This window comes from Gossypium raimondii, chromosome 11 (genome assembly GCF_025698545.1).
Source record: "Gossypium raimondii isolate GPD5lz chromosome 11, ASM2569854v1, whole genome shotgun sequence".
In the NCBI taxonomy this organism is placed as follows: domain Eukaryota; kingdom Viridiplantae; phylum Streptophyta; class Magnoliopsida; order Malvales; family Malvaceae; genus Gossypium; species Gossypium raimondii.
The window spans coordinates 59,019,400-59,041,099 of record NC_068575.1 but is presented as its reverse complement, the minus strand read 5'-3'; the positions used below and the strand labels follow the sequence as shown (position 1 = coordinate 59,041,099).

The following is a 21,700-nucleotide window of genomic DNA, read 5'->3' as shown; positions in this document are numbered from 1 at the left end:
ACTGTCATTAGATCTCCTTGGGGGGATTAAAGCTAGGACGGTGACACGACCGTAGTACCCAAAAACTTGATGTGTAATGTAATAGGTTAAATAGTGAAGATGGTGAAGTACGAAGATTTTTTTTTTTTTTAATTATGTAACTTCCAATTATGCATTTAACTATAATTTTTTTGCTAGGCATGAGTAGCGATTTAATGATCAAAATATAGTAAATTGATAATATTAATAATTATATTGTCATCTTTTAAAATTTAATAATCAAAATATAATTTATATTTTACCCATAAAATGAAAGGATTTGCACGTGAACTTTCATCATACCTCTCAAATATTTTCTCCACCCGAGAAAAATTCAAGATTTTGGCAACGTTTTTTCAAAGTGGTAGAGATCTGCTGCCTTTTACAGATTTCAAGTTCACATGATTTCGATTTTTAGAGTGTGTAGTCTTTGTTTCGTAGAGTATATTATATTATATTTTAAAAATAAAAAATATTATGATTAATTATCATGATTTTTTAAATAAATTTCTAATTGTTTACAAGAATTAGAGATTGTAATTGAAATTATCTAATTGTACAAAAATTAATGAAATTTGGTAATTATATAATAGTTACTCTAATTACAAATATGCAATTACAAACAATTACATTTAAATCTAATTATTAGGATTAGGGCTAAGTAAAAAAATCGAAAAATCGATTCAAATTGATGTATTCAGTTTGGTTCAACTCGGATTTTGTAATATTCAATACAATTTCGGGTTGGTGCTATCACCCAAACCGCCCAATGCGTTTCAAGTTTGATTTTTTCACATGAAACTCATTTTATCTAAATCGAACCGAATGAAAAAAAAATATGCTTAAGAAATAGTCCTAATAGAATAATAAATTGATCATTTTAATATCTATATGGACTCATTCATTTAACCCTATTATTATTAAATAAAATATTTCATAAAAAATTATAAAAGTGTAGTTTTATATTAGAGTAAGTGAATAATTTATTAAATATAATAATTATAATTATAAATAGAAACATAAACATAATTTTAATTTTAGGAAAATAGTTTATTAAGTTTTATAATATTTTATTTATAAAAGAAACAACTTTTCGCAATTATATATATATTTGATAGTTTTGAATTTAATCACTTATTTGGCGTATTGTAATCACCTAGTTATAACGATATAAAAATGAATCGAAAAAATTATGTATGCTGATGATTTATGTATTAGCTTTCCTTTTAACAACTTTAAATGGTTTATTGCAATGTTAGATTATTTTGGACCCAAAACAAGGTGATATTTTTTTGATAAAATCCAAATTTAATAAAAAGCGTTGAACCGAACCGAATTAAGATTATCGATTTTACATATTTTTATTTTTATTCTACACATATAATAATATCTTATAAATTTGGGGTTGGGCTTAAAGCACATATCCACATTCATTTCTTATCCTTAAACTGTTGCCTGTTCGAAAAAAAATGTACAAAGTTATTGAAGGAGAAATGAAGTGCGCGCATCGGTATTCGATTCGGTTGATTTCAAATTTTGGATAAAAATTAAATTGGATCATTTCGTTCGGTTTTTCATTTTTGAAATTGAAACTAAAATAGATAAATTAGTCAAAGAGTTGATTGGTCATTCTATTAAAAATTTCATCAATTTCTACTGTTAATAATTGGTCTCTGTATGTCAACATGAAGTACTTGTGGCATGCCATATTTCACTATTTGATTATTCTGTTAGTTATGCTAGTTTTAACAGTAGAAATGAATAAAGTTTTTAACAGAAATGACTAATTTACTATTTGATATAATGTACAACAACTAATTTTTCACTTTTTTAATAGATAGGATAAAAAACAATCTAACACTTAATACATGAGCTTCCATAATATTTTTACCTCATTTGAAAAATAATTACACAAGCAATTTAGTAAAGTGCACAGTGTCATTGAGACATTTTCATGGTGTTAGCAAATGTCAAGGCTTTGAGAACTTCAGTGTTCAGGTTGGAGTTTTGCTGTACGTTATTTATGTGTGTATTCTCCCCTAGATTTTTTTCTAGTTAGTAATTAGTTAACTAAAGTTAGAGTTAATTATTTAATTTAATATTTATAATGATTGATTCTAATTAAAATTATTGACATAAAATTACAACTTAAAGAAAATTATAAATTAAGATCTGAGCACTAAACTTTTTTAATGTTATTTTTTGAAGGTGATCGTATAAACAAATTAAAATAGATCAAATTCATTTAATTAAACCACAAGATTACAAATGATTAAGTCCAAATATAAAGGGAGACCCATCATAACTCCGGTTCTGAGCAAAAGATAGAAAGGAAAGTATATGACCAAGGGATCGATTGCATATTTCTCATCAGTTAGAGGAGGAGAAACCCACGCGTGGCTGTGGAGGAGGGCGAAAGCCATACTCCTATGGTGTTTAACAACCTTTAAAACCATTTTCTAAAGCTATGGAACCTTCACACGTGTCGTGTTCGATCAAGATGACGGACACATTGTTGGTTGTCTACATGACCTCATCATTGGTTGGATTTGAACAGTTGTTTAGATCAATCGAAATTGATAATAATAATATACTTTTACGAGTTTTGTAAAACTTACCACACTAAATAAAAATAAATTAAAATTTTTACTAATATTTAATCACTTGGAAAGAACAATAAATTCTTCAATTTGCTTTGAAATTAGTAAACTCCAAGCAATCTACCACCAAAATAATAATAATAAAAATTATGCAAGCATTGAAGGTATGGTGACAACTACAGTGAAGACATTGAGAATCACCTTACACTTTCTATTGACAATGGTGTAAAGATTAATGGTTAATTTATTTTTATTGTGTCTTATATATAAAAAGATAAAATAAGTATTTAACATCTCAATTTTAATTGAGAGATTTTCTATTTATTTATTTAAGGTATGTAATGGAAAAATCAAAATACTATCTAAAATATAATATAAAAACTACTATATCAAAAATCAAATATATAGTCATTTTCATAAAAACTCCAAACAAATAAATCCCCCAACGCCCCTCCCCCAAAAAACAAATAGTACTAACACTAGGGCTAATCCCTCGTTGAAGTAGACATGTGGTGGCGATGAATTGAATCCATATATATATATATATATATTCAACAAAGCAATCGATCCAATTCAAGGGGAGGATACCTCATCCAGACAACACCGATAGAAGCAGATGGAGCAAACCTAGTAATGTAATCGGCAGCTTTGAACCCCACCTTTTAGTCCTCTCCATTGTGCTTCAATGATACTTGTATAATTATACTTTGGTTTATGGTAGCTTTGGGTACAATGTAGGTAATGTAGGTTTTTGGGTTGCAATATTTGAGATTCAATCAAACATAATGCCTCCAGGCCTAAAAGAGTTTGGTTGAGCCAATTTTTGGGCATTGTTCTGTGGAAAAAAAAAAAGGATACGCGCCAGGTAGGGATCGAACCTACGGCCTTCTGCTTAGGAAACAGACGCTCTATCCACTGAGCTACGAGCGCTTGTTTTCTATCGGCTAACTAAATAATCTATTCATTATCTAGTTCATTATACTTCCTACACTAGTTTATGGTTTTTCTAGTCCTATTACAGGTAACTTGTTTTCATCAATTCTATTATTCAGTTCACCATGAAATTGATATCCATTTTATCATTATTAGAAATAAATAAATAATGTTCTCTTCCTTCAACATATAGCAATAAAGTAAAATTCTTACAAAAGTTTACAAAGAATCGATGGTTGATGGTTTATTTGTCAATTTTAATTAAACTCTTTATAATTTGAAAATTTTAGGTCCTCATTAAACAATAATAGTTGTATTCATTAAGCTAATTTTTATATTGATTATTCAAACTCAAGTTATTTTTAAAAAATAACACCCGATCAATAAATCACGAGCTTATTAAGTTAAATATTTTCAATTCTAAAATTATATTTGTCAATATATTAACAAATGTGTAATGTTATATTAACTTTCTATTCACACATAATATTAAAAATTTAAAATAAATCAGTTAATAAATTTAATGGGTGCTATTTTCTTCAAGATTAAAATTTAAAATTCAAAAAATACATGAACTAAGCATTATCAAATTAAAAAGTATGAACTAAATCTATAAAATTATGCATAATACAATACTAATAACAGAATTTAATGAAACAGATTTAATGGAAAACATTTGGATCAAAATTGAAAATTTAAAAGTTACAAAATATAGGGATTAAATTCACAACTTGTATATAATACAGGGATTAATAACAGAATTTTACCCAACTTTTCCCTCCATTCTTACAAGCGTTAGTTTTGGCACATATGTCGAGCGCCAAAACCAACGGTCGAAGAAAATCTTAGCAAAAAAAAAAAAAAAAAAACCATATGCTTCCATTTTACATAACAATACTTGAAACAAAATTAACTATACAATATAATTTAAATAATATTTATTTATTTTTTAGTGACTTTAATTAGAAAAATGAATGAAAAGGATATAGATCGAGTTGAATTTAGTGTATAAATATAGAAGAAATTCCAGATCTTATAATTAAAGGTGGATTGATTTTTAGTTTTGCCATAATGTGTCAACGGATAACCAACTTCCAAATATAAACTATTTTGCATCTAAAATTCTTTGAATGCAAACTAATTTTCCCAGAGATTGAGATTGGAAAGAACCCCCCCCCCCCTTTCCTTTTCTCCCAAAACACGAACATGTAAGTTCTGTTTTGGGAGATTCTTGATTTTCCAAGAACTTTTCAATTTCAAATGTTGGAGAGGATTTTGAATTGAAAAAACAAATCCTTTTTTATTCAATTTTCCTTTTGTTTGGAATTTGAAAAGCCTGGGACAATATGGCTATGGAAGTGGAAGGTATTTCAGGCTTCTTCTTTTTTTGTCTTATTGTTTTTGGACATTTTTCATCCTTTAATGAATTGGGGGTTTTTTATTTTTTTTTGGGATTGTTTTAATCATAAATGGTTGCTTTGAAAGTTTTGATTTTGTTAATGCAGAGACAGTTAAAGGAACAGAAGGAGAAAACCCAGAAATTGAATCAAATCACCAACTACCAAGAGGTTTATTGGAGATTCTTTTTACTGGGATTGGTTAAAAATCATAAATGGTTTCTTCAAATTTACAAGTTTTGGTTTTGTTCATGCAGACAAGGGAAATGAAACAGAAGAAAAGAACCCAGAAATTGAATCAAATCAACCACCAAGAGGTGTGTTGGAGAATCCTGAACTGGGATCAGACTCCGACAACAGCGCCACCCCCACAAGGACCACCAGCAAGGGAGGCGGCAATGATAGCTCCGATCCTCAAAAACCAGTTTTGCAAAAATGGGCCGATAGTTTTCAGTGGAAGAGTGTAATCGGATCAATTAAGAGGAAATCAGCCAGAAGTATATCTGTGATTCCTTTGCTAACAAAACTTTCAAAACGCCATGGCTCTTACGGAGATGAAGAGCTTGATTGCATGCCATTGCTTAAAGCTTCATGGAAGAACTTTTCTTACTTAGAGCTTGCTAATGCTACTGATAATTTCAGTCCTGGTATGCCATCATATCCCATTTCAAAGTCTTTTTCCTTTCTATTTCTCTGATACAAATATATTAAAATTGGGTTGTATTTGGTTCAACTATAAGTAATTTCACTTCCAACATCTTTAGATAGAAATAGAATGATAGCTTGAAGATGCTCAAACTTACTGACAATTCAAAGCAACTTAGGGATAACATCCATGTAAATGAGCTATTAGAATTTGATTTGGGAAATTTTAAAACTTGATTTGATTTGATTTGGGGTAACATTCTCTAGAGGTACTGTATCTTTGGTTATATTGATAGAGTATGGTTCTAAATATGCATAGAACATTTTTGTAGAGAATTTGCTCGGAAGGGGAGGCCATGCATTAGTATACAAAGGGCATTTATCTGATGGTCAAATTGTTGCGGTGAAGAAGATGGTGAGTAATGGTGAAGATGAGGATCTAGCTGGAAATTTCTTGACAGAGCTTGGGATTATTGCTCACATCAATCACCCGAATGCAGCTCACTTGATCGGATTCAGTGTTGATTGCGGCTTACATTTAGTCCTTGAGTTTTCTCCTTTTGGCAGCCTTACTTCCATGCTTTTTTGTACTACCCCAACTTCCTTTATAGTTTCAATTTGTCTTGTTAGTCCGGTAAACATACTTTCATCTCCTACGTTTACTCGGTCTCGACTGTAACTAGAAACTGTTCTTTCCTTCAGATTCAAAACAGTGTTTAGATTGGAAAACAAGGTTTAAGGTTGCTGTTGGCATATCAGAAGGATTGAAATATCTCCATCATGACTGCCATCGGCGGATTATACACCGTGACATCACTGCTTCGAACATATTGCTCACTGAAGATTACGAAGCTCAGGTACTGTGATTTCTTGCACTGAAAATGTATATATTTTGTTGAATGATACCATGTTTCTGATTTCCTCCAACATTGCAGATTTCAGATTTCGGTCTCGCAAAATGGCTTCCGGACAAATGGGCTCACCATATTGTTCATCCCATTGAAGGAACATTCGGGTTAGAAAAGCGACTCTTTCTCCTTATTCGGTTAATTTGTTGTTAGCATTGATTCATTTTATACGAAGTAAAACAAAATTGCCTGCAGTTATCTAGCTCCAGAGTATTTTATGCACGGGATCGTTGATGAAAAGACCGATGTTTTCGCATTCGGAGTTCTATTACTGGAGATAGTAACAGGTCGCCGTGCAGTTGACAAGTCCAAACAAAGTCTTGTAATATGGGTAACACAAATATGCACCAAAATCTTTCATTTTATATCCTGCAAAAAGATATGAACTTATTTTCTGCATTTTTGTTACAGGCAAGACCATTTCTGGAATCAAATCAAGTAAAGGAATTGGTCGATCCTCGGCTCAAAGATGATTATAATCCGAGCGAACTGCAACGAACATTGTTAACAGCTTCAATGTGCTTAAGTCACTTACCCACCAACCGTCCAACCATGACAAAGGTATGAAAAACACAACAAAATTTCCCAAGAAAACATCCCAGTTTCCCGGAAAATTCATGCTAGAAACCACGAATTCTTTGCCGATTTTGCAGGTTGTAAAGATGCTTAAGAACGAAGATGGTCCAATTGAGTTTCACCAAATATCTTGTGGAAGGAAAGCAGTGATTTTTGACGGCTATGATTTGAAAGATTCTAGTTGTAAAAACTATCTACATACCATGCGTCCAACATAATTTTGTATTTGGAAAACCGTATCCATATATTTACGTTCGAATATATTCGGACACTGTATCTATACGGAGCGAGGCATGGTGTTGCAGGATTGGAACAAATAGAGCCGCCTTGCATGGTGTTTGTTGATAAATTCCACGTGATTTGGGTTATTTTTCTTCAGCTTTTCAACTTCCTATTCTTTCGTTGAATTTTAGATATTCTTTTGTTTATTTACCAAAAGCCAATAAATAAACATTCTTTTAATCGACCGGATAATTTAATATTTCGACATCTCACTGTTTAATCCAAAGTTGGAAGAAACTGAGTCCAGTTTAATCGGAGCTCAATTCATAATAAAAACTAAGCTAAAGTTATTTATCTACTAAAATTTCGATTTTTATATTTTTAATATTTTAATTTTGCAAATAAAATGTATGTGTCATTTATATATTTCTTTTATTTTTAAATATTAATTAAAGGCATTTATCAATTTAGTTAAATTATTCAAACTCCACTTATTCACTTTGCAGAACAGCAAAAGAACATTTTTTTTGAGTTTTTCAAAAATACATTTTTTTTAAAACACTTTTGAAAAGCATGGTTAAAACTAGTCTTAATTTAGTTTAAAAAATAGTTTATTAATAATCACGATTGAGTCCTTCTTTGAAAAAGAAAAAAGAAAAGAAAGGCAGCCCTTCTAGGCCCAAACAAAATGAACCGTAAAATAACAGAATTCTATGCAAAAGCTTGAGAAGGGGAAATGGCGACGGACATTATTATCCAGACGGCAATTTTGTTATTAACACTCGCTATTGTCTTTGCAATTCAATACGTTCCCAAACAAACCTTAACCAAGCACCGAACCGACCATCGAGCCACGACCCAAACCCAACGCCATCTCAGCCGAGCCACCCAATTGCTTTGTCGAGCCAAATCCAACCCTCAGAAAGACCAATCTCAAACCCTAGCGAAAACCGCCATAACCGAAATCGAAAAAGCCCTTTCTCTTTTCCCAAAAGACCCAACTCCTCACATTCTCAAATCCCTAGCTCTCGACTTATTGGGCCACAAGGGATCCGCTCTCAGATCGCTCGATTTGGCGTTGGCTTTCCCCCGCGTGAAATCGCTCTCGGAGAAGGAACGCGTGGAGGCGCTGGTGAGGAGGGCAGAATTGAAGTTGGCGGTTAATAAGAGAAGGCGAGTTGACTCGGCCGTTTCGGATTTGGAGGAGGCAGTTAAGGTGAGTGATAAAGAGGGTGAGACTAAAACGAAGGCGTTTTGTTTATTGGGGGTTTGTTATGAGTTAAAAGGGATGAGGGAAGAATCTAGGAAGGCTTTCGTAGAGGCGCTTAAGCTGGAGCCTGCCTCTACCCTCGCTCGTCAGGGTTTGGAACGGGTGAGTTTGTCATGAGTCATTGATTCCACGACTCGTCATTCTTTCCGTTCTTCTATTTCTTTTAATTATTTTCCCCTAAAATATTGTAAAAGTATTTTGTATTGTATATTTAACTTCGGCATAATGCTTTCATAATAGTTTGTTTAACTTTGCCGCTTCATCCAGGATTTCAGTATTTAATTAATTTTAAAATTTAAAAATATTAAAAATATATTCTTTTATATTTTATATTAATTTTAAAAATATTTTATATTAATTAAAAATGATATTTTAAAAAAAATTGGAGAGCCTTCAATTCTTTTTCAACTAGTTTTGTCTTTTTATATATTTTGAACTCTCAACTATAGTTGTATCAATATTGTTTGTTTTTTTATCGTCACAATATTTGCTTATAAAGCAAAGTGCCACACCAACAGATGACATTCAGCTACGGCATAGTACTAATTGTATAAAATGCTTATGTTAATCGATATGGCTCATTTAAATAACATAAAATAAGTCTTTAATCAACAACTAGTGGGATAGATACTGATGTTGGGTTACAAGATCCAACATGTTTTTCAATACATATATAAAAGCCTGCCTATTGCTGTGCTTTTCACCTTCACTTTCATAATCATGGTTGCACTTGAAACCAAATTTGGCTAAGGCGCTGAGAGTCGTAGTCATTGACCGTAATCTCAGGAAGAGAGGCGCTAGTATCTTTCACATCCATCACCTGCTCATTCACCACATGCAGAACCGTGCCATCGCTTTGAAATTGCCATCGTTCCTCTACCCATCCTTCGCAAGTTCCTACGGTGACTGAGTACCCTCCTGGATATGCACACTTGAGACACCCGTTTCGGTTCTTTTTAGGCCTGATGGTCCCATCTGGATATATAGCCCAAAGTTGTTCATCGTCGTTTTTCACGCACTTCTCTAACCACACTCGACTTCTACTTGCCAGCAAGCACAAACCATTGTAACCAACAATGGTGGTCACTGTTGGTTTCGTGTTATTGCTGACAAACCAAGCTTGTGTAGAACTATAAATATTGCGATCTACAACCAGATTAATCATGGTTGAGCTATATCTACTTGCCGTTAAAACTAGCCCCGATTTGGGATTTCTTATGTTTCCATCTCTCCGGATTTCCCATTTGGTAGCATCAGGGACAGCTGTCACAATCATAGATCATCACATAGTCCTTTAGGCTGTATCCGTAAGTGGTTAGGCATTTTCCACCGGATCGAATTGTGTTATCATCTGTTTTCAGCGTCCACAATTGACCGGCCTGATTCTCCAAACATTCTGATAAAACTATTTTGTTTCCATTGTGGTAGCTTCCTTGGTATACATCAACACAAAAACCATCTAGACCAATAATATGCGAGGTTGGTGCTAAATCTTTTTCACAGGTGCGGTCATTGTCTTCCAGGCCAGTGGACCTCGTAGCCACAGGCAACAAAGGGGAAAACCCAGACGACGCGTTGATGTTGGCATGCGCAAAATCTGCAGATGAGCCCCTGTGTTTCTTCTGCATCGTGACGGCATTATTGCAATGGTGAAAATCACTTGCCTCACAGTGCTCAAAACTAATTCTTGACCATCATATACCAAACGGACTGCTGTTCTGAAGATTCCATCTGTTGCAGATTGGATGGCGGTGGATATGTCTTCCCAGCTAGTTTCATACTCCATCACTAAACCATCTGGATAAAACACACTGTAAGTTCCATCATGACGAGGCTCTGCAATTGTAAGCAGTTCCTGTTGGATGTTCCTCAATCTCACAGCTTCCGAGATCATCTGGATGCAAACTATAAGGGCTCTTGCAATGGGGCGACGATCAGTACTAGGTTGTATATAATTCATGTTATCAATATGTTGGCGCAGTTCACCAATTCCCAAAGGGATTTCCCTTCTGTACGCTCCTGCAGCAGTTTCAAGTGCCCCATAGTTACCGGTAAATGGAAGAGACAGGTCTTGAGTGTTTGGGAACAAAATATTGCGTACGTTAGTGGGAACATCACTAAAGAAGGAGGAGTTTCCACTTCCACCTGGTTGATAACCCAAGATATACACGTCACTGACGTCCAAAGCTAATGTGACGGTTTGGTATCCATTTGAGAGTTTGACCAGAAGATATTGTTGGGGATCAGAAGGTTCCGCAGATCGGGGAGGCAACACTGGTATGTCTCCACTTCGATCTGCACGGACTGTCAATGCATTTTGCAGATCTTTCATAAACATCTGATACGACTTCCTGTCGGCACCCTTAGTGGTGAATTTCACCGTGTAAATTTTGAGCTTCTGTTCATTTTCTTTGGCAGCGATGCAGCATCGTGGTTCCACCATGAATGCCAATACCGCCAACAGTAAGAGAATCCACGCCTTCATTTTTCCTTGAAGAAAACTTTCTATATGAAGAATATTGGGTGATAGATTTTTGAACGTAGAGGGTTTTGCAATGCTTCTAACGGGAAGAGGAGAGCACCTTTTATAACAATTTTGGTCGCCAACATATCAAACTCCTCCACCACACACATCAAGACACGTGTCTAACGGTGAATGGATTGGTGGGGCCCCAAATCTAGTACTTTCATCCACTAGCATGCACAATATTAATGTGTTTGTTGAGTAGATTATATTGATAACCCATCGTTCATGTTAGTTCTAAGTAACTCATATTCTATAGATTGGGTCGCTTAGTCCGATTGTACCTTCTCTATAGTATACATAATTAGCATTTTGAAATCTCTAACCTTTTATCACGGAGACGGTTGTTTAGTAAAGAGAGGAAGTATTGCAAACAAGTGAGTGAGATGTAATGAAAAATAACAGAGAGTAAGATTAGAGTAAATCCACTAACAATGAGCGCAACAACAGGTGGTAGTTGTCAATCAAACTTAACAAAGAAGCAAGTTGGGAGAATTTCAGAGAAAATCTTTTGAGATTAAAATGTGGAAAATGTCAAAAGCGTCATGAGTTCTTTCATCAATTGTGAAAGACTCGTATTTATTGTGTTTCAAGAATAGGATTTACAAATATAATAATTAATATGAATAATGTAATTAATTTCCAGTTATAATTGCATTAAAAATTAAAAAAAAAGGTAGTGAAAGGTTTTGTGAGTAATGGTGAATAGTGAAGAAAAATTCCGAGAATAATTCTTAACTACTTCGATGTCTGATCTACCAAACTAAGCTCTCCGGAACATCCCAAAAGTAAAGGTAACCTAAAAATCCTGTCATATTTTAGGGTTACTTTCACTTCTTCTATTTGGGCAAAGCAGTAAGATATGAAATATCTTTCGCGAAACATTTCTTGAAAAGCAAGATGTGGCTGTTCTTAGATGAGAGTCGTTCCTAAATAATGATTTATTTTGATTTATTCCAAAATGTGAGCTGCTTTTACATAGTTATTCTCAGTGTAGAGGTTGCTTCGAATAAGAGGAGTTATGTGGTGATACTTTTTTGGGTAAAACTTATTCTAAATAATGGCTTTTTCAGAAGAAAAAAAAAACACATTTGTTTTAAATACAAATTGTTACAAACAATGATTGTTCTAAATATAACTGTTTTTGAAACACTATTATTTTAAACAAGAATTGTTCTGAACTTTAGTTGTTCTTAATAAGAGTTCCCAAATAACAATTGTCTTTGGATGATAGCTATTTTAACTAAAGTCCTATTCGAATATAATTATTCTCGAACAACCATTTTAAACAAGAATTGTTGCTTGAAAGAGATATACATAATTTCTGAAATATAATAACTTTTATCTTTAAAAAAATAAAATGTTAATAGCCAAAATGAATATCTACGTGTGAATTATGTTAATTAATGTTTAAAACTATTATATGAAGATAACATTTATAAAACAATACACGTAATTAATTTTATTTTAAGAAAGTCAAGGGTATTTTCATCCTATCTTGTTTGTTAGTGTATGAGTTTATATATTGATAGTAAATAAAATATAAATTTATATACTAATAGTGAATTAGAATGTATACGAATATAGTTCATGAGTTAAACAAATAAGAAAAAAAGTGAAAGTAAAAGTAAAAGTAAAAACAAAAGTAAAAAAATTGATGCAAAAAGTAAACGAAATTTTAATTCAAATGGTAAGTTTAATATTTAAATATAAAGATATATTATGTTGATGTTTTTTTAAAAATTTATTTTGGGTTTTAAATTATTTTTATAGATTTTATATAAAACGTAAAAGAAAAAGACAAATTTAATATCAAAATATTTCAATACAGTATGAATGAGAAATCATTTTGTTATAATATTGATATCAATGAGATATGATACTGAGAATCTTGTGCTAACGTGTATCAACTATAAAAACTTATTTTGAAAGTGAAACTAAGAATGACGATAAAGAGGTGAAGATTAAAGATGTTTATGTATCGTGTTGCTATTAGCTTCTTTTTTAATAATTTCTTAAGTACACGTGATTTGAGTGTTGTCTAGTTAACCTTGTTACTCATTTTACTATTTAATAATAAAATTTATTAATCAATAACTCAAGACTATGTTATCCAAATAAAGAAACATCATGGTGCATGAATGTAAAATGATTTAATAACAATTAAGGGTTAATATTTGATGTACTAGTGAATCAAATAATGACACATAATCCGATTAAATCCATTCAAGATAATGTGTCATCATCTGATTTTGATAATTTTGAAAATAAAGAAAAGAAAAGAAAATGATATGAGGGAAAAACATCAGGAAACGAAGCTAGACTTGAATAAGTCTCTAATTAAATACCTTCCTAATTTATATTTTAAAATTTAAAATTTAGTCCATATACTTTAATTTTGAGATATTGAGTTTTCTTATATATTAAAAAAACATTTTTTCAACTTAATTATTACTCCATAAAAAAATTTAAAAATTTAACATTTTAAATAAATATTCCTAATATTTGTTGTACTCATATTACGCTAGTTAAGATATTGTATGGACAAAATAACCGTAGATAACCCTCCTCCAACCTTAACATTGTTAGACCACGCCCATAAACTTAATAATAAAAGGGCCCAAATAGCCAACAACTGTTAGGGCTAGAAGGAAGGAGTCAATCCCAAGGTGCCTTGGACTCCAAGACTAAGAAATTTATCATGTGAAAGATAAGCCTCAAAAGAATTATGGAAATATCTTGCCATTTTCATGTTTACATTCCATCATCTCCTTTCTTAAGCTTTTTTTTCTTTCTAAAATTCATTTGGCCTAAAAGTTTACTTAAGTATAGGAAAGTAATTGAAGTTCAAACTTTGATATTTTTTTACTCACCCTTCTAACACGGATTTTAAAGTAATTGAAGTCCATCATCTCTCCCGGCCACTTTCATTTAAAATCTTTAAAATTTTTAAAATTTTAAATTAGTAAATGTAAAATTATACTTTAACCCCTCATAGAAATATAAAATTTAATTTAATCCTTTAAAATTATAAATACATAAACTATTAAAATGGTGAAATTACATTTTTATTATCGTAAAAATTACAATTTAATTTCGACCCTCCTTAAAAAAAATTTTAATTTTACCCCTACCTTCTAATTTTGTAAATCAAACCAAATCCACAATACTATTGTAAATAAACTAAGCTACTTGTATGAAATCACCCATATCTCATAATCCAACCAAATCGAATACTATCACCTTCGCCTTCTGGTTCAAAGAAAAAAAAAAGCCTTTATAAGACATCCAACTCCTTCATGCAAACCCCTACAAAGTTTGACCAATGTATTATCCCGACAAATACATCAGAACATTTTGTGACATAAAAATCCCTCGAATTTCCACAATAGTGGGCTAAACATGGCTACACCAACATCCACTTTGGAGCATTCAGGTTAGCACTCAGCTACCATGGCAATAGCCATGTTAGACTCAAGATATCTCAAGTATCAACATGCAAATGCTTGCTTAAGTACTGCAAAAATCTCACTGAACTCAACAACAGTCTACCTTACTTTCTTTCCCAACTGCAACATGACACTCAAATACCCAAAAAACATTTTTTTTACAAATTTTTAAAACAAATTCAAATGGGTTGTAAAAAATTAAATCATTGGATAAATCAAATAAAGTATGAAAATATGTTATCCCATAAACGAGGAAACAAAAAAGCCTAACAACACTAGCTTTATGAAATTAGATAAGATGATTTTTATAAAAGCGAAAACTGCTTTGGAGGTGCGGGGAATCGAACCCCGTGCCTCTCGCATGCGAAGCGAGCGCTCTACCATATGAGCTACACCCCCAGATGATATTCTATCTCAATATTAGGTTATCATATATAAAACCAAAAAATTTGGACAAACTTCAATCCCTATTCCAATTAGCTCATGGTCAACTCACCGTGTTCAACAACTTTAGTCTTGTAAGGGATTTAGTGGCACCATGATCACTATGATCTGAGATTGTATTTTGGGGTTTTATGGATCAGGGCTGATATAATCACAACGAAAATGGTGACCCATGTTCAGGCTTTTGGATGAGAAAGCCATTCCGGTTTGGCAGGGTGATCCACAAAATTCCTGTCTGTTAACCATGAGTTCAACATACACTGATGGAAGGGGCCAACTACTGCAACCCTTGTTTTTTAACCCAAAGTCCAGCTTTTCCTACTACCAAGTAAGAGCTGTTTTATATGTTTCTTTCATTGCAGAGCTCTTTGGAACATGCATTCAAGAATCTCAGGTTTAAACCATTTTTGGTTCCATTTCATTTCCTTGCTGTAAATGAAAAGAGAAACAGGAAAAGATGCTACCTTTCAAACTTGGAAAATGGATACAGGAAAACATTTCATTAAAAGAATATTACCTTCTTTTCAAGTAGAAACAATCAGTTACAAAGATGCTATTACTAATTCTATTGTTGCCAAAGAATTATCATGTACTTGTATCTCTCTCACTTAGCCAAACCATCTTCGAGCTTGGTTATGCGTACTATTGAGGAAGTGCCCTTCCGTAACAAAACTTACCTTTTCGGAAAGAAACTTCAAGTTGAAGAACAAGCTACCTTTTGCTGAGTATTATGCCCGCAAACAGCTAGAACGACAACAAAGTGAGGAAAATTTTCCTGGCAGAGAGTAATCCAATTGCAAGGATGGATCAGTTGCGACATCTTCAGCACATGACCAAATGTACACCCCTCGTTCGTCCCGGCTGCCTGGAACTGTGTTGTCGAGTACAAATGCTACCAAGAGTGTAACCACCATGCTCATAGACAAGAGTGCATTTATAGAAAAATCAAGCTGACATGTTCATAAAACAAACTTGTTAAAACTTTTTTTTCATACAATTAAGGAAATCAAGAAAGACATCATAAATCATAAAATCAAAGAAACCTGGGATAAGTGTCTGCATATCTATGTATCATCAGCTTAGCAACTAGAATGGCGGCAATCTATATCAAGATTCAAAAATATGCACAACTTCAACTTACTTGTTCATTAATGGTGTGGACTGGTCCATCTGATGCAGCTGCATACGGAACAAAATAACTTGGCAGCATCAAAATTGACTCGGGTTGGTACTGTTGGAAATAAGTAGGAATGGATAAACCAAGAAACAAGGACACCCCAACTATGGTTATGTTCCTAAAACTTGCTGTTTGCGTGTATTGCAAGGTTGAGAGGCCTACAGCCACAACAAGGGCCCACATGAAGCACAAAATTGCAGCAGCCAAGGACAGTGGTATTGAAGCAAGAATTGCACCCACTTTTCCTGTCACGCACAAGTCAATAAATCAACATATATTGATTTCATACATATAAGATAAACAAGATAAATTATTGAGCAAGGCATATTGAATACATATGCAACCCAATGGGTACTGTTCCAAAACTTCATAGAGGTATCAACCAGTAAGATCAGATTGAACCCCAAATCATTTAAATCCATTGACGTTGAAGAACATTCTATCATCTATCCGCAATGCACATCCAAGCTTGAATTTTGACTTTACCTACAATTGAGAAGAGGATCAAGAAAAGTGCCCCAAATACCAAAGCTCTTCGGCTTGCCATCTTTGTTATGTTTATCGTATGTGTATTCTCTGTCAAAGTTGTTGAGCCAGTACCCGAACCCCAAATTCCAGCAAGCAGGCTACAGAAACCTTCCAAAGCAATGCCTCTGCTAACTACTCCAGGAGTTGGAGGCTTCGAACTGACTAGCAAAGAGGCAGAGTGATATGTTCCGACCTGCTTAGTAATTGTATCACAAGCAGCAATGTAAGGGCCATTATCCTTATTTCTTGTTCAGTGTCTTAAATTTACAGATATTAAAAGTTAAATAAAGTATTTCCATCACACAGTCCATTTGATACGATATTTTGGCACACAATAAATACTAACCGAATCTACCGAAGCAACAAGTGACACAATGATCATAATCAAAGACGTCCGGAAATGGAAGATAGGGACACCCCACTGTAAAGGGTACGGAATTCTGACCCATGCAGCAGTTCTCCATGCATTTGAAGCATCAGCTCTGCAATGCTTCATGGTATATGCATGTTTTCTACACTCATCAACTAAAATGTTTGAACTGGGAATGTCGGGACTGCATCCTTTATAATCATAAGCTCCTCCGGCTGTCAGAAAGAATGCATATATCCATGTGATTGTAACACTAAGAGGAACCTGCAGTGATCGAACAATGACATGACGTCCAACAAAGAATATCCCTACCAAAAACAAAGAATCTACCATTTTCCTGGACAAACCAAAGTTGTTCAACAAAATGAACTGCGGTAACTTTTTAAACACTTAATATTGTGATTCTACTTCAACTATGGTAGGGTAAGAAAGACCTTTCCTTGGGAAGCACTGCTAATCAGCTTTTCATGGGTAAAAAAATTCAGCTTCCGTAATGGCTGATGGAACAGACACAAATTAATCCTTGAATAGGAGTAGTGAAAGAAAGAAGAAAGATTATTCACATGGTAGTTTTCATCTTCTTCTTTTTTTTAAACTTTTAAGAGCAATGTGACCTTAATCATTCTTATGAAGGACATTCCCACTCAGTTAGATCTATATGACAAATCCTTATTACATCCCATTTCCGACTCAATTAGACGATGCAATGGTTCAAAGAATGTATTGCTTGACAGTAAAATAAGTTCAATTTTTAAGGAAACTGAATTAAATAGAGCTTGGGGCATTTTCAGGACAGAGGGGTCCTTTAACCACACCACAAAAAAACTAGATAAAAACACCTTCACTGATAACATGAGGTGATAAACAATTGGTAAACAATGGTAACAAAACAAACATGACAAGAAGCAACAAATTATCTTGTCATCCACCACTATTAGGCTTTCATCATAATGAAGTGAGAAACTTTTACGGCAGATAGCCGGTTAGCTTTTAGCTGGTAGCTCATTACCCCAAAGAAGGAACTCAAGAAAGGGTAGCTCGTGAGTAACACTAGATATTAAAAATAAAATTGAGGTCAAGGTTTAGAAAGTATAAACAAGATGAAGGGTGAGAGTACGTACTGCATATATTCGAAACAATCGGTGCCCAAAAATGGATATTCCTCGAAGATACTAGAAAAAAAATGTAAAATTGAGTAACTATTTGGAAGACATCATTAAAAGGAATAATCAAAATTAAAGTATCAAATATGTTCATATGCTCAGTAGCTACCCATATTCAATTTGTTTTGCTCAGGAAATCACTCACCAGGGTACATATAAGAACCAACAATAACAAGGGAACACTGACTTCTATACAACTACCAGCTTGTGGAAAGCCATAACTAAAGAATGCTAAACCCACAGCGGCAACAGTTGGTGCAACCACAACTGGGTTAATCCATCTGCAAAGTGAGATTAGAATGAAACAGTTAACTCCATAGGTGGTTTCAAATTATATCATTAACTAAATGGTGTGCAGATAGTTGACATGGCAATTTCTAATGATATCCATGAACAAGAATTCTGATAGAATTACCTCAGTAAAAGAGACATCAATCCACTGAATCCTAAGATACTTTGGAATATTGAACCAACAATAATAGCTCCTTGCAGCTCTCTCATTATGTGCCTGAATTTCTGCATTAAAAGAAAAAAAAAATGTATTATTGGAACTAGAGTCTAGAAAAAGATAGTATTGCAAGAAACACTAGTTTAAGCTTGCAAGACATGAACTAGAGATGCGCTCAATCTTTTTACAGATAGAGGAAATTTTTTATGAAAATAAAGAGATCACGTTCATTAATTTGACCAGAATTTAGAGGATCAAAGCCATTTATGGAGAAGTTAAAACTATATAAAAAAGAAAAGATATTGACAGCAGAAGGTAAAGCACTCATTTTCCTCTGCTTACATGTTCTGTGAGATTTCTATAATCCCGAGCATTGATGATAACTAGCGCTGGTGCCAGATAGATGAATGAACTTCCTTGAACTAATGGAAGCCGGGTGCCAAAGTAGGAGTGCAGAATTGTACTAATGCCAGAAACTAGCAGCATTGTAGAAATCACACTGGCAGTATCTTTCTGCAATGCATATCAGAAATATCACTGCATTTCATATTCCAATTCTGCTGCAAGTCAAGCAATCAATAATTCCATAGGAAAGGAAGCTTACATCTGTTCCGCCCATGGCTGGTACCATAACTGATGGAATGAATATAAGCGAACCCGCCAATGATAAAAAGTGCTGCAGGCCATAATATATTAGTGCTCCTGTAGGTAAAGATAACCGGATGAGAACCGGTAGTGTGTACTGATTTCTTCCTAGTTATCCAGGACATTTTAAGGATTACGTGGCAACTACAAGATTCAAGAACCCTGTAACTGCAGAAAGCAATTCACGATTTTGGTTTTTCAGTAGTTGGTAGCTACTGAAAGATCAATAATATTATGTCCTTCCCTTTGGTTAAAGCCTCAAATATACCCATGATATAAATACGAACCATGTTTGAATTGGATATTTCATATAAATGTTTGACAATTTTCTAAGCTGACCATGCATTGATGAGTCCTTTTTTACTTTCACAAATCACAAGTGTAAATGAAACAAAAAAACTATAGCAGAACTATCCAAGTTAGAACATTAAGTCTAGAAAAATCCAAACGCTCCATCTGCGTGGAGAAGTTTGCTGAAAAAAGTAGAACTTTTTCAATTTTCATTTTTCTATGAGCTTCTTCAATTTTTCCTAGCTCTTACAGTATCATTTTCTATGCTCTTTAAAAATACACACCAAGCCAAGCCATAGGAGACATTATCGCCATATCAACTCCAGCTTCTAGCTTCATTCAGAAATATAATATCCACATAGCTCGGAAATCTAAAGTAAATAACAGCCTACTTCAGCACTAGCTAACATTAGTCGGTTCCAGCATTACGAAGAAAACAGTAATCAATTCATCTTCAACAATGAACATAAACAAACAAAAAGAAAAGTTGGAAAAAAGGAAACTAACCAAAACCCGGATTATCTCTCAACCCAACCTTCAACCCGGGATGATGACCATTCCCCCCTTCATGACCCTGCTCTTCACCTTCTGGATACATCCCAATTTCCACATCCCTTCCACCCTTTCCTTCCTCATCCTTCTCTTCAACAACTAGTGGTGTAACACTTGCAACTCCATTTCCTTTCCCATTCCCATTCCCATTTTCCACCCCATTCCCGTTTAACCCAACTTTCCTTTCCTCAACTTTCTCTCCCAAACCATTCCCATCTGCAACTGTCTTCCTTCCTTGTCTGGATCCGGACCCAGAACCTGAATCCATTTCAATTTCAACACCCATATTGGGTCTAGTCCGGCCCAAAACCGGATCAATCTCTATTTTCGGAGATGACCCGCCTGCTCTTTGATCACGGCCACTTTTTCCCACATGAAACCCAGTGGAACTGTCGAATCTTTCAGTAGAACTAGCAGTGCCGGTTTCTCCAGATAAGTGAGAGACGAAACCGGTTCTTTTAGCCCAAGATCTTAACTCTCTTGGGTTATGGTTTTGATCTTTTTTAGGCACAAAAGGTTCAATCTTTGGTAACATTGAACCAAGCTTGTTGCCTCTTCCATTTGAAGTCTCTGCCTTGTCTAGTGAATCTGAGTTCGACCCAGTTTCCATTTCAGCTTCTTCTCAAATGCGTACCAATTCTTTCCCCACACACACAAAAAAAACGAATGACTAATAAAAGGACCTCAGTGAACTACCAAGAAAATCGAGAAAAAAATAAAAGAGAGAAGGAAATGTAGAAACTAAGTAAAGGCAGATCGGTGCAGGGAAAGATGAGAAATTCAGAGGAAAATAGTTTGGTATGTTTTTGTTTGTATTATTAAGGAAATTGGAAAGTAGGAACTGTGAGTGTGAAAAGTGAGGGAATTTGTTTATTTTATCTTGTTCACTTTTTTTGGTTCTGCTTTCTTCTTCATTGCCGCTGGCCAGTTGCTATCAGTTGAAGTTTATTATTGCAAATTACCCAGTTGCCACTGTAACGGCAAAATTGAATCCAGTCCTTCCCTTGTCCTTTTATTTCTTTTTCAACAAAAATCCGGCATAAATGGATTTTTTTTCATACCTCCATCCACTTCCAATCCAATGTAAATTTCTTAGTTTTTTAACTATAAATATGATCCAAATTAAAATATGTGCTAAACTAATAAATGTAAAACGAGATTAGAGATTAAATTAATATAAAATAATGTTTTTCTAAAATAAGTTATGAATTGATTTTAATATTTAATTGGATACCTAAATCAAACAGCATCATGTAATATAATAAATACTTAATTGGGTTACCATTTAATTTAATTTTAATAAAAGAATAACTAAATAAATTGATTTCATGTGAGACTTACCAAATATTTTCACCGAGCAGTTTTGTGTAGACTAATATAATAATTCATCATATAAACAATACAATCATTTGAATCTATTTGTAAATGTAAGTTACCATCATCAGAATCACATTTTATTTTCCTATTTTTGTGATATTGACTTATATTCCCTACTTTATTTTCTTTTCCTTTGAAAATACTTATTAACAAATTTTAAAGT

At 33.6% G+C, this 21,700-nt stretch overlaps 5 protein-coding genes and 2 non-coding genes across 8 annotated transcripts; 2 read left to right on the top strand and 5 right to left on the bottom strand.

The window, feature by feature from the left end:
* Nucleotides 1-3,475: 3,475 nt before the first annotated feature.
* Nucleotides 3,476-3,548, bottom strand: TRNAR-CCU (transfer RNA arginine (anticodon CCU)). The gene has a single exon. It is a non-coding gene; the product is annotated as a tRNA-Arg (tRNA).
* A 1,083-nt stretch (nt 3,549-4,631) lies between these two features.
* LOC105802255 (receptor-like cytosolic serine/threonine-protein kinase RBK1) lies at nt 4,632-7,537 on the top strand. The gene is made up of 9 exons (XM_012633789.2): nt 4,632-4,916; nt 5,057-5,119; nt 5,206-5,595; nt 5,926-6,180; nt 6,296-6,450; nt 6,529-6,608; nt 6,697-6,832; nt 6,913-7,062; nt 7,155-7,537. The coding sequence occupies exons 1-9, from the start codon at nt 4,898-4,900 to the stop codon at nt 7,293-7,295; spliced, it is 1,389 nt and encodes a 462-aa protein (XP_012489243.1). The 5' UTR covers nt 4,632-4,897; the 3' UTR covers nt 7,296-7,537.
* A 397-nt stretch (nt 7,538-7,934) lies between these two features.
* Nucleotides 7,935-8,818, top strand: LOC105802257 (uncharacterized). The gene has a single exon (XM_012633791.2). It carries the CDS (start codon nt 8,036-8,038, stop codon nt 8,684-8,686), a length of 651 nt encoding a protein of 216 aa, XP_012489245.2. The 5' UTR covers nt 7,935-8,035; the 3' UTR covers nt 8,687-8,818.
* Nucleotides 8,819-9,287: 469 nt separating this feature from the next.
* On the bottom strand, nt 9,288-9,845 carry LOC105800900 (agglutinin-1-like). Its single transcript, XM_052623712.1, has one exon. It carries the CDS (start codon nt 9,843-9,845, stop codon nt 9,288-9,290), a length of 558 nt encoding a protein of 185 aa, XP_052479672.1.
* A 193-nt stretch (nt 9,846-10,038) lies between these two features.
* On the bottom strand, nt 10,039-11,107 carry LOC105802256 (ribosome-inactivating protein bryodin II-like). Its single transcript, XM_012633790.2, has one exon. The coding sequence runs from the start codon at nt 11,052-11,054 to the stop codon at nt 10,056-10,058; it is 999 nt and encodes a 332-aa protein (XP_012489244.1). The 5' UTR covers nt 11,055-11,107; the 3' UTR covers nt 10,039-10,055.
* A 3,761-nt stretch (nt 11,108-14,868) lies between these two features.
* On the bottom strand, nt 14,869-14,941 carry TRNAA-CGC (transfer RNA alanine (anticodon CGC)). Its single transcript has one exon. It is a non-coding gene; the product is annotated as a tRNA-Ala (tRNA).
* Nucleotides 14,942-15,459: 518 nt separating this feature from the next.
* Nucleotides 15,460-21,048, bottom strand: LOC105802258 (nucleobase-ascorbate transporter 11). Of its 2 annotated transcripts, none has more exons than XM_012633792.2 (10): nt 20,116-21,048; nt 19,277-19,374; nt 19,015-19,185; nt 18,640-18,740; nt 18,370-18,505; nt 18,183-18,233; nt 17,038-17,325; nt 16,650-16,887; nt 16,128-16,408; nt 15,460-15,936 (listed from the first exon to the last, which is right to left on the bottom strand). In XM_012633792.2, the coding sequence occupies exons 1-10, from the start codon at nt 20,768-20,770 to the stop codon at nt 15,715-15,717; spliced, it is 2,241 nt and encodes a 746-aa protein (XP_012489246.1). In that variant the 5' UTR covers nt 20,771-21,048; the 3' UTR covers nt 15,460-15,714. The 2 variants fall into 2 exon arrangements, with proteins under 2 accessions (XP_012489246.1, XP_012489247.1); XM_012633793.2 differs by having other exon boundaries at nt 16,650-16,884; nt 20,116-21,039.
* Nucleotides 21,049-21,700: the final 652 nt, after the last annotated feature.